We start from the raw sequence: 12,824 nt of genomic DNA on the forward strand, positions 1-12,824 counted from the left end.
AGTGTCAACAGTTTTTGCATTAATTATTGGAAGTGTCTAGGGGTATGGATCCGTACCTCTAGAATCTGATTCTAGAGGTACGGATCCGTACCTCTAGACAAGCCTGTTAGGGGTTTTCTAGGGGTACGGACCTCCGTTTTCCTAGAGATTAAAGGTCATTTACATTTCAAATTTTGTTGAAAATGAAATAACAAATAACATTTCATCAGAATTCACCTTAAACTTGGATCTAAATGGTTTACAGATAACAACATTCATCAGATTTGTTACATTTTCTTTCGGAACGTAAATAACCGAGGAACACCAAATAAATCACGAAGTTTCGAACTGGCAGAAAAAAAAGATATAAAGATTAAACTAAATACTTTTAAGTATGTTGGGGGACAACTATTTTGATAATTGGCCCTTAGTGTATTTACGCGTTTTTCACACATTTGGTTGCCGTTACGAGATACATGGGACGTTTTCACAAACAGTTGCTTTTACTTAATGTCGCTTAATTGATTATTAAAGTTCCGTGCCGATTATCATTATACAACAATGTACATTGTTAAATAACAAAATAGATTGGTGCATATTATTATGCCTAATTTATTTATTTATTTGCTGAATTTCAAATAGAATTCATTTAAGGGATAGATTCATTCATTAATCTGGCTGTTATCAACAGTTTATTTGATAACAAACTATATAATTCCTGTCGGCACAGAACAGTGTATTCATTTGGAGTTCCTCGGTTATTTAGGTTTTGAAAGAGAAGGTAAACAATCGGACGAACGCTGGTATCTGTAAACCAATTAGATCCAAGTTTTAAGTGAAGACTGGTTAAGACTTTGTTGTTATTTCATTTTCAACAAAATTTAAGATATAAATAACCCTAAATCTCTAGAAAAAGGAGGTCCGTACCCCTAGAAAACCCCTAACAGGCTTGTCTAGAGGTACGGATCCGTACCTCTAGAATCAGATTCTAGAGGTACGGATCCGTACCCCTAGACACTTCCTTAATTATTTCAGCAGGTAAATTGTTCCATGGTGTAACAACTCGATGTGCGAATGAATTTAACCTGATGGATTTCTTTGCTCTTGGTTTCTCTAGTTTAAGTTCATGCCCTCTAAGATCACTAGCAGAAAATTTGAAAAATGCACCCATGTCTAAATCATCGACTTTTTTAACAATTTTGAATGTCTGAATGAGATCATAGCGTCGCAAAAGAAACAGCGAATCGCGTCCAAATTTTCTGGTCATGTCTATCGGACTAATGACTTTTCATAAGTCTGAGGGGGGTACAGATACATGGTTCTTCTTAAACTTTCTTTTTTGTCCTGTGGGTCTATATTCTAGAAAAATATTTTTTTTTAAAAATGATAAAAATAACAGGAGCGCCGTAATTCCGCTCTTCCGCATAGAAACATGATTATGGGAAAAATAGGGGTAAGTACCTGGTCCAAAACCGTCCATCCATTGTTTGATTAGTTTCATTATCTGGCATTACTTCTTTGAAATGTATTTTGTTGTTTCCAACATTTTGACGTGGGGATCACTTCCGGTAGTTGTTGTCGTAATATGATCTCTGGACGCTTAACATTTTAAAACAATCGCCTACAAGACGTTGTCAGGGAGAAAATGCGTATGAATATTTTGCTTCATTCTTTGTAACTGCCGTCTAAAAGTAGTAATTACTGACTATTTCAAAATAAAAATTATACAAAATTGTATATTTTACAATAGTAAGAGACTTTTTAAGACGAGCATTCGCAGTTGAAAGAAAAAATCTTGGCACTATTTATCCTCGGACTGTTTCCTGTTTTCAGCGTGTTTATATGTTGTTAGGTTACTTCCGGGCTGCTGTCATACACGATAAACACAACACACACAAAACAATTAGTAGAGCCCGAGTTGATTTATTTAAATAAAGATGTCTCGCTCAGCCGGAACGTTGATAACAACACATAATTCCACATTTATTCCTCCGCGTTTTATGCCCGGGTAAATATTTTTTCCAAAAATCCATCTTATTTTGGCTTTTGATCTTTTCCCTGTTTACATTTGTAGCCGGTTCAAAAGCTCACATCAGCTTATGCTGTACTTGTTTAATATCTTGCCGACTTTAAATAAATCTTATCTATCAGCATAGCCCAACCGTCAATGTCCGACTATCACTGCATGGGCAGCAATATCTTCATAAATATGGCTCAAAAAGTGCATATCTAGATATATCTTTGCTTTTTCCACTTACCCTAACACCCTGACCTCTCATTTGCATTTCGTACAGATTTTTTTTATGCGTTGCAAGTCTTCTTTTAGATGCATGGCTCTCTTGTTGTGGAAAGTGTAACTGGGGTGCTCTGTGCTTCCAGGAATTCTACCGTAATGTTTTTTTTTTTGTTGCTGTGATGTTCCTGTTGTTCTCTTTTGTGCTTCTTACGGTAATGTCTTGAAAAATAATGATTTGGATATCTAAAAGGGACACATAATTCAAAGGACAGATTCAGATACAATGGAAATGAGGCGTAAAAAAAAATTGTTTGTTTCCGGTATCCCAACCTACCCTAAATTTTTTGCCCGACCCTAAATGTTTATGGCCTTGGAGAAAATTTTTTCAATATGTTTTCATTGGCACATTGATGCAAAACAGCACTTTTTATGCTTTAAACATGGTCAGTGATATAAGAAATAAACTTACTGGTGCTCTAAAGGCATAACCCCCTTATTTGTATTCATTTTTTGACACAAAAGTAATATCCGAAAAGTCTCAGTTAATAAAAAAAGTTTCCAAAAAAAAATAATTTCAGCCTACCTACCCTAATTGTTTTGAGCATGTTACTGGAAACAAAGAAATTTTTTTAAGGCCTGAGTATGATTCTTCTGTGCAGATAGACTATTATTTTTGTTTTTGGCCTATCTAATGAAGCGATAATAGTTCAAATTATTATGCATCTCATTCATAGTATGCTTTACTGTATATTTTTGTATCAAAATCTCCAAACTATGTTACAGGTACAGAGGGCACTGCCCAACAACAAAGTATGACTATGGTGAAACATATGGCAATGCTACAAACAAATATTTCCAGGACTACAGACATGAGGTTTTGAATGCTTCACATGATCCATATGCAAGAGGTGGAGAATTCCCAACATATTATACTCATAAACCAGAGTCCGTGATCAGTGCCCGAGGTAGAACAAGAGATAGATGGCTGGCTGCTCCAAAATATTCTCTCTCAAACATTGACTTTGACAGGAAAGAGGAGCTAAAATCATTTGATTCTGTAAGAAATCACTTGCATGTTCATTTGAAGCTATGACTGCATGTTTTTTTTTTCTCATTAAATATATGTTGTGTATCATTTGAATACATTTGATGAATAATTTTTTAAAAATGCAGGGTGACCACATGTGCTGTATAACTCACAGTTTTGAGTATTTTAATACAGTACTTACTCTCTTGGTAGTTGTTGGATTTAGTTTTAGAATCTATTGTAAGTAACAAATGCATCCGCCTTCCTCTTGCTTCAGGTCTTTTCTTTTATTGATCATGATGCAAAACAGGCAGAGTAATTATTGTAATCACTTGAGTATCTAATAATTATATTCATTTTGCCTTTTATATAGAAATGGTTTATCTGACAATAAATATTTTTAGTCTTTTTGGCATTTAGATAATGTGCATATAGCTGGGATATTATAGCTTTTACCTCTGACTAGATTTAACCAGTGACATTTGAGCCATGCCATGAGAAAACCAACATAGTGGGTTTGCGACCAGCATGAATCCAGACCAGCCTGCACATCTGCACAGTCTGGTCAGGATCCATACTGTTCGCTAATAGTATCTCTAATTCCAATAGGCTTTGAAAGCGAACAGCACGGATCCTGACCAGACTGCGTGGATGCGCAGGCTGGTCTGGATCTATGCTGGTCGCAAACCCACTATGTTGGTTTTCTCATGGCACGGCTCATTCATATTCTTAAGTGTCTGGAACTTCATTCTTATTAATCTTTAGATATGAAATGTAAGAAGAATGCATCATTAAATTATATCTTTTTAAAATCATTTCAGCTTGGACAGAAACACAGAGAACACTACTTTGACAAAAGCGATACTAAAAAAAGTGTAGACTATTTCATGATCCCAAGATCAGCTGAAGATCAAATTAAGCGCAAAGCACAGTTGTAAGTATGGGTGTACTATTCTAGGTGTTACCATTTCATTATTATTTCCACATTTCTGTAGATCATACAAACCCTTGTTCCTTTTTCTGCACTATTTACTCTTGCAACTTGCTGTGATGTTATGTGTGGCTTTGTTTGTAACTAATAGCATGCTCTACACAAATAACTTTACTTTTTATATGGTTGAATTTTTATGTGAGGTGTATAATATCTGGTAACTCAATAACTTAAATTCTTAAAATGAAGGCCATCTTTCTCAGAACAATTTTGTATGTATTTCAGGTAAATTACGGGTAATTTGAGTTAGAATTTTGTAAGAAGAATAAAGAAGACAGCAAAATAATACAACTTGGATAATCTTTGTTAATTGTTTCGCATGATTCTTTAATAAAAGTTTTTAATGTAACTGACTTACGTTTTTACATTTAAACATGTTTATGATGTTATTTCACTCTTAAAAGTGTTACTTTAATTCTTATAAGTGATATTCACCTTGTATAACAGATCGTCTTCTAATTGGATATATCAAATGCCACATCTCACATAATCATACATCCTATAGTGTTAGCTTAATTCTTGGAGTGTAGGACAAAATCCCCACTGCTCAATTAGACCAAGCAGACAAAATCCTCACTGCCCAATTACCCCAGCAGACAAAATACTCACTGCTCAGTTAGACCAAGCAGAAGAAATCCCCACTGCTCAATTAGACCAAGAAGACAAAATCCTCACTGCTCAATTAGACCAAGCAGACAAAATCCCCACTGCTCAATTAGACCAAGCAGACAAAACCCCCACTGCTCAATTAGACCAAGCAGACAAAATCCCCACTGCTCACTTAGACCAAGCAGACAGAACCCCCACTGCTCAATTAGACCAAGCAGACGGAATCCCCACTGCTCAATTAAACCAAGCAGACAAAATCCCCACTGCTCAATTAGACCAAGCAGACAAACTCCTCACTTTGATTTTGCTAAATAAAAACTTTACAGTTTACAAATTTCAACAGGAATGAAATAATAATTTTTATCAGTCTTTAAATGAAATGATGTGAATATTTGGATATAAATTGAACTAAGGGGGAAGGATGGGATTTTATAGACCTTTCTCAAATTGAGCAGGGGGGCTGTGGGGATTTTATTTATATTCCTAATTCTTGCTAATTTCCCATCTCTTCTCTTAGGCCAAGACATATAATTTGTTGATATGTTCTAATAGTTTTTAAATCTGTTTCTCAATTAAATTCAGCTGAGAAGATTCCATTTTTAATGAAGATATTTATTTGTCAATGTATGAATGTTCACTGGAAATTAATATGCACTATCTTTGAAATAAATGTGCAGTATGTGCTGCCTGTAGAATATTCATGAAATATCAGTTTTTCTTTATTTCATCTTTATACATGTAGTACTGATTTGCCAGTTCATTTTGTATAACAAGATAGAGTTAACAGTTTATGTCCACATTTACACAATTATATAAATTTTTCTTCCTACCAGTACTTTTTATGAAACTTTGGTATAAACATTTGCCAAAAGCAGACAGAATTTAGTTTAGTTTTTCAGAAATTCAGTGCTCTTGTACTTATGGCTCTGTTTATATTATGAAATTAACAGTGATATTTTTCACAGTACTCTAAACCTTTCACTATCTCCTTGTTGACTCACACTAGGAAGAAAAACTATATATCACATACACTCGTAAAAATCTTGCATGCCGTCATCTGTCACTTTTTAGCTTGCTAAATCTTTTTCTGTAGAACTAGTACCTATAGTTTTATAGTCTTTTTCTGGACATGATAGAAGTACACCCATACATTGAAATATTTGTACCTGTACAGACTTTACCCTGAATGATGTACAATTTTTTTTCTGATAATTTTAACTTTGTTCTTATAATTGTAACTATACAATTTTAAATAATTGTTAATGCAGTTTATCTGTTTTAAAATTATTTTCAGTTTTGCTACTTTTAATAATTGTTAATGCAGTTTATCTGTTTTAAAATTGTTTTAAATTTTGCTAAGTATAATTGTTAAGTTTGATACGCTCTAAGGATAATTTACTTAACTTTTGTTTAATGTTTTCATTGGCACATTGATGCATTTTTTGTAACTAAAACAAAATTAATTGAATGCTTATTTTGATAATGCAATAATATTTTGCTGTGCAAAAGCTTGTTTGAACTGCATATTTTATTGTGAACTGTTGTTTTAACTCTCTGCTGTGTGCTGTGAACTTGTTGGCACTATCTCCCCATCCCTGAGTGAAATGCACAAACATTAAAGGTAAGAAATTGTTTTTTATTTTTGGATACAAAATTAAGGTATTGATAGCTGAAAATACAGGCTGTCTAGCGTCCCTAAAATTCGTACTTTTTCCTATTTTTTTTCTATTTGGCTAAAATTCCTATTTTTTTTAAAAAATCAAAGGAAATTCCTAAAAAGGCCCCATTTTTTCACGAAGATTCCTAATTTTTTAACTTTTTTGCAATGATCAAAAAGAGAAAATATTTTAAATGTTGTTTAAAAGTTCTTCTAATTCAGAAAAAAAACAGTTTAGCACAGTTCAAAGCAGTTTACCAGTGGATCCAATAGCTGAAAACAGTGGACCGCTGGTAGACGTCTTTTCTGTAAATAAAGCACTGTTTTTGTGAGTTACTTTTATGTCAATCACATAAAGGTTAGCACATTACATGGTCTTTAAAGTCCATATTTTAATTTGAAAATTCCTAAATTTAGCCCTAAAATTTCCTTAAAATTGTACGAAATAGATAAAGCGAAGAACTAACTCCAGAAATATACTTTTTACTTCAAAACTAACATGTTTCGTCCAATAATAAAATATAATATAATAACAAAATAGTATGACGTCACAGGAAAAATTAAATTAAATTAATTGTACCAAATTCCTAATTTTAGCCCTATTTTTTTGTACAAATTGCCCTAAAATTAGCCCTAATTTTTTGTCAGGGTATGCTAGACAGCCTGGAAAATAGGACTATTCTAACTGATTAAACATGAGGAATGGATAACATATGGTTCTGTTTAGTGTGATTTTCTTCGTAGCAAGACCAGCAAAAATGTTCTTTGCCATTCTAAAATATATGAGTGGCTGATACCGTATCTACAGTTGTGACAGAAGCATTCAAAATAGATATTTTTCAGTGTGTGTCCGTGTCTAGAAAATTCTGTGTGTCAAAATTTATCCTTCTTTATATGGCAGAACTGATGCAGAATTTCAGGTATGATTACCCATATTGTCACATCCAGTAGGTGTTCATGAAGGCATTTTATAAAGGTTCACCACTGGCTCTTTTTTAGGTTGGACTGATGTTTGGTAATAGGGGCACTTATCCTATGACTACATGTCTAGTTGATGTTTATTGTTTTTAAAGCAGGTATATTGTTCGCCATCTGGTATATAAGAGGTTACAGTGAGGTACAGCAACAAATAAAAGCTTTACCGATTATTTACCTGTATTGGTACATTTGAAACAGTCTGCTTACTCCTATTTTCAGCATGATTTTGGCCACACGTCACACAGACGATATCAATTTACCATACCTGGAACACGAGGCACGTAGATTACCACTGCTAAAACAAACATCAACAATGTCATCACAGCGCGACAGAGAAATGAGAGACGTGCACTTCGAGAAACGATAAATTTTGTTATGAACTTTTCAAAAACTTTATTTTTAAAAATTCTGTGATAGGTTTACATTAGTCTAGAGGGTTTCTATACATTTTTAGCTCATCTGATTTTTTGAAAAAAAATGATGAGTTATTGTCATCACTTGAGCGGTTGTCGGCGTCGGCGTCGGCGTCGGCGTTGCCTGGTTAAGTTTTATGTTTAGGTCAGCTTTTCTCCTAAACTATCAAAGCTATTGCTTTGAAACTTGGAATACTTGTTCGCCATCATAAGCTGACCCTGTATAGCAAGAAACATAACTCCATCTTGCTTTTTGCAAGATTTATGGCCCCTTTTGTACTTAGAAAATATCAGATTTCTTGGTTAAGTTTTATGTTTAGGTCAACTTTTCTCCTAAACTATCAAAGCTTTTGCTTTGAAACATGGAATACTTGTTCACCATCATAAGCAGACCCTGTAAATCAAGAAACATAACTCCATCTTGCTTTTTGCAAGAATTATTGCCCCTTTTGGACTTAGAAAATCAGTTTTCTTGGTTAAGTTTTATGTTTAGGTCAGCTTTTATCCTAAACTATCAAAGCTATTCCTTTAAAACTTGCAACACTTGTTCACCATCATAAGCTGACCCTGTACAGCAAGAAACATAACTCCATCCTGCTTTTTGCAAGATTTATGGCCCCTTTTGGACTTAGAAAATATCAGATTTCTTGGTTAAGTTTTATGTTTAGGTCAACTTTTTCTCTTAAACTATCAAAGCTATTGCTTTAAAACTTGCAACTCTTGTTCACCATCATAAGCTGACCCTGTACAGCAAGCAACATAACTCCATCCTGCTTTTTGCAATAATTATTGCCCCTTTTGGACTTAGAAAAATCATTTTCTTGGTTGAATATTATGTTTAAGTCAACTTTTCTCATAAACTATCAAAGCTATTGCTTTAAAACTTGCAACAGTTTTTCACCATCATAAGTGGACACTGTACATCAGGAAACATAACTCTATCCTGCTTTTTGCAAGAGTGATGGCCCTTTTTAGACTTAGAAAATCATGGGTAGGACAATATTTCTATTATAAAAAAAAAATCAGATGAGCGTCAGCACCCGCAAGGCGGTGCTCTTGTTAGCTCACCTGTCACAAAGTGACAAGGTGAGCTTTTGTGATTGCGCAGCGTCCTTCGTCTGTCCGTGTGTGCGTGCGTAAACTTTTGCTTGTGACCACTCTAGAGAACACATTTTTCATGGGATCTTTATGAAAATTGGTCAGAATGTTCACCTTAATGATATCTAGGACAAATTTGAAACTGGGTCATGTGTGGTCAAAAACTAGGTCAGTAGGTCTAAAAATAGAAAAACCTTGTGACCGCTCTAGAGGCCATATTTTTCACAAGGTCTTCATGAAATTTGGTCTGAATGTTTACTTTGATGATATCTAGGTCAAGTTTAAAACTGGGACACGTGCCATCAAAAACTAGGTCAGTAGGTCAAATAAAAGAAAATCCTTGTGACCTCTCTGGAGGTCATATTTTTCATGGGATCTGCATGAAAATTGGTCAGAATGTTCATCTTGATGATATCTAGGTCAGGTTTGAAACTGGGTCATGTCTGGTCCAAAACTAGGTCAGTAGGTCAAATAATAGAAAAACCTTGTGACCTCTGTAGAGGCCGTATTTTTCATTGGATCTGCATGAAAATTGATCAGAATGTTCATCTTGATGATATCTAGGTCAAGTTGTAAACTGGGTCGCATGCGGTCAAAAACTAGGTCAGTAGGTCAAATAATAGGAAAACCTTGTGACCACTCTAGAGGCCATAGTTTTCATGGGATCTGCATGAAAGTTGGTCTGAATGTTCATCTTGATGATATCTAGGTCAAGTTTGAAACCGGGTCAACTGCGGTCAAAAACTAGGTCACTAGGTCTCAACATAGAAAGACCTTTTGACCTCTCTAGAGGCCATATTTTTCAATGGATCTTCATGAAAATTGGTCAGAATTTTTATCTTGATGTAGGTCAGGTTCAGAAGTAGGTCACATGAGCTCAAAAACTAGGTCACTATGTCAAATAATAGAAAAAAACGACGTCATACTCAGTTCATGTGGGGGAAGGTGAGCGATTCAGGACCATCATGGTCCTCTTGTTCAAAGATATTTATTTATCAAGTTTATACACTCAGATTTATATATAAAATGGATATGAAAATAATCTTAAAATTTATGTTAAGTTTTCCAGTTGCAAACTGCATTAAGATTTTATTGCTCAAATTAGCTTATGTTTTATTTTAAAAGAATTTTCTGTTTACTACATGTGATTTTTGGAAAAGCTCAGTATTTTGTGTTAGTTCATTTGTTTCTGTTTTTAATCAAACTTTTTCTGACACTTATGTATATAGTTGTGATATATGTGAAGACTTTTGCAATTTCTGTTACATATTTTGACAAAGTTTCTTTATCTTATTGTGAAATACTACATTTTTCGATAAGACACTAGCCTATGTTGTTTTATTTTCCATATCAAAATAAAACCAAAAAAATGAAAAATATATTTTTCAGTCTTTTTAATCAGAGAGTTGAAATTATATTTAGTGTGGAAAAAAACATTTAAAGGAAAAATGCTTCATTTGCCTAAAATGATGAAATACCATTTCATAGGATTTATTTTAAAATAGATAATTATGAAGATTTTTTTTCCAAGCATCTCTGTTTGCTAGTCTTAATCTTTTAGTAAATGTCTTTTTGTGAAGAAGCAGTTTTGTACTTAATTTTCCCAATTTAAACATAAACTCTTTCTCTAGAAAAGAAATCAAAATTCATGAGGAAAGGACTATAAGTTGCAGACCTGTGAAACTTAAATTTTAATTAAGCATTTTTTTCATCACTTTATCACCCTTCCTTACTGATCATTACTGTTTGTTTGTTTCGAGGTTCACTTCACTGCCAAGAGTTTGGTGGTTTTAGGTGAAGGTCTCGTTATAGACATTTGCAGGTATCATGTATTATACTATTTTGCCTCGTCTGGCATTTCCGTTGGTCAAGAAACATCACATGCTGACCAGATACTGTGTATCGAAATTTTTGTTGATGCACAGTTTCTTAATTTTAAACAATGTTTCTTAATTTTAAACAGAATTTTTCCAGAATGTAATGTAGTTAGATAAATTCACACACTATTAAAAATCAGTCTAAAACAGAGAAAACTGGAATTTCTGAAGCCCTGGTGCACAGTATTTTATGACTAAACATCAAGATTGTTGTAAATGCATGTACATAGAGACACAATTACAGTAGAATCATATTGAGACAATGACTGGTCAACACTTGTGTGAATCCAATATTTTTTATCATTTTGTACTAGATCTACATAATTATGTTTCAAGGTAAAACTTGTTTTTGTCCTCTGTGTAAAGATATGTTTTGTTATTTTTCACAATTCTTCATTTTTTATATTGTCAGCTCTTTTACATTATAGTTATAGTGAAATAAACTGTTTTGACTGCCTATCAAAACTATCAAATAATTTGCCTACAATTTTGCAGACATGAAAATCCATTATTCCCTGGAGGTTATTTTTCCAGTAATTTTGTTTTATATATTTTTTGAAAAGATGTATATCTATAAAAACAAAAACCTTTCTTAAATATATTTAGTTTTTACAGTATATTTCTAGTTATTTGTATAAATATAAAAATGAGTAAATGCATTATTTCAAAGAGTGAAAATTTCCATTTCTTGTTGTTACTAAATACAAAACTCCATCTACAGATTTACCCGGTACAGGACCATGCAAATAACAAGCTGATAGTTGCATGACATTTTACTGGATTTTAAGTCACACCAACACAACTTTAATCATATAGCAATATTCCAGCTTTCATGATGGAAAAAAAAATCCAATATGCCCTTTTTGATATTACTAAGGCACAGGTGGGCACAAGAAGTTGTGAGCCTCTCCAAGACAGCTGAACAGCTTCCTAACATGAAAGAATTTTACACCCTGGCTGGTGTTTTGATTTTAACATCAACTACCCTGATAGATCATGAAACAAGGATCAAATGTAACATTTGTAACTTAAAATGGAGGAAGGATACCCCGTAGGTAGAAACTGTTGGTTCCCATGAAGCTTCTGGTGAACTTATTGGGCCTTCAACAAGCCTCTGGTGAAACTATCAGCTCTCTTCAAGCCTCTGGTGAAACTATCAGCTCTCTTCAAGCCTCTGGTGAAATTATCATCACTCTACAAGCCTCTGATGAAACTATCGGCTCTTTTCAAGCCTCTGGTAAAACTATCAGCATGGCGAAACTATCGGCTCTTTTCAAGCATCTGGTGAAACTATCAGCCCTTTACAAGCCTCTGGGAAACTATCAGCCATCTGTTAACCTCTGGTGAAACTGTAAGTCCTCTACAAGCCTTTGATGATCAGTCAGCTACAAGCCTCTGGCAAAACTATCAGCCTTCTACAAGACTGGCAAAACTTATCAGCCAGCTACAAGCTTCTGGCAAAACTGTCAACAAGCTACAAGTCTCTGGCAAAACTATCAGCCCATTACAAGCCTCTGGCAAAACTATCAGCCCACAACAACCCTCTGGCAAAACTATCGACCGACTACAAGCCTCAGGCACAACTATGAGCCCATTACGGTTACAAGCCTCTGACAAAACTATCAGCCTTCTACAAGCCTCTGGTGAAACTATCAGCTATCAACAAGCCTCTGGCAAAACTATTAGCCAACAACAAGCCTCTGGTGACATCGCTGCCTCTCTACAAGCCTCTGATGACTCTGTCAGCCTTCAATAAGCCAGCTATACGACTTTTTCACATAAAAAAGTCTTCAACACAGTGATGAGGAATGGGAGTTCAGCAATTTTGATTACTCACTAATTTCTAGCCAAAGTTTCAGTCACTGATAATCAAAGTGTCAATGAAATAAAAACTCATCTTAACTGCTTAACAATTTTATCAAATCTTGCTGAAGCATAAAATACTCAAGTTAGCCTAAA

At 34.2% G+C, this 12,824-nt stretch overlaps 2 protein-coding genes across 3 annotated transcripts in view; one reads left to right on the forward strand and one right to left on the reverse strand.

Annotated features, from left to right (window-relative positions):
- Nucleotides 1–1,592, reverse strand: part of LOC123524015 (solute carrier family 17 member 9-like) — a 40,207-nt gene extending 38,615 nt beyond the window's left edge. For both annotated transcript variants that reach the window (XM_045301881.2, XM_053539333.1), the window contains exon 1: nucleotides 1,441–1,592. In XM_045301881.2, coding sequence (XP_045157816.2) covers nucleotides 1,441–1,490 — 50 coding nt within the window. In that variant the 5' untranslated portion in view covers nucleotides 1,491–1,592. The remainder of the gene's footprint in view (nucleotides 1–1,440) is intronic.
- Nucleotides 1,593–1,825: 233 nt separating this feature from the next.
- LOC123524014 (protein FAM166C A-like) lies at nucleotides 1,826–11,482 on the forward strand. Its single transcript, XM_053539334.1, has 5 exons — nucleotides 1,826–1,987; nucleotides 2,999–3,272; nucleotides 4,064–4,176; nucleotides 7,697–7,936; nucleotides 8,959–11,482. Exons 1-4 carry the CDS (start codon nucleotides 1,917–1,919, stop codon nucleotides 7,842–7,844), a joined length of 606 nt encoding a protein of 201 aa, XP_053395309.1. The 5' UTR covers nucleotides 1,826–1,916; the 3' UTR covers nucleotides 7,845–7,936; nucleotides 8,959–11,482.
- Nucleotides 11,483–12,824: the final 1,342 nt, after the last annotated feature.

Source organism: Mercenaria mercenaria, chromosome 3, assembly GCF_021730395.1.
Source record: "Mercenaria mercenaria strain notata chromosome 3, MADL_Memer_1, whole genome shotgun sequence".
NCBI lineage: Eukaryota > Metazoa > Mollusca > Bivalvia > Venerida > Veneridae > Mercenaria > Mercenaria mercenaria.

Coding starts and splice junctions, on each gene's coding strand:
- LOC123524014 (XM_053539334.1), top strand. CDS start 1,917: ATGTCTCGCTCAGCCGGAACGTTGATAACAACACATAATTCCACATTT. Junction 1,988..2,998: donor CCTCCGCGTTTTATGCCCGG/GTAAATATTTTT, acceptor ACTATGTTACAG/GTACAGAGGGCACTGCCCAA. Junction 3,273..4,063: donor AGCTAAAATCATTTGATTCT/GTAAGAAATCAC, acceptor AAATCATTTCAG/CTTGGACAGAAACACAGAGA.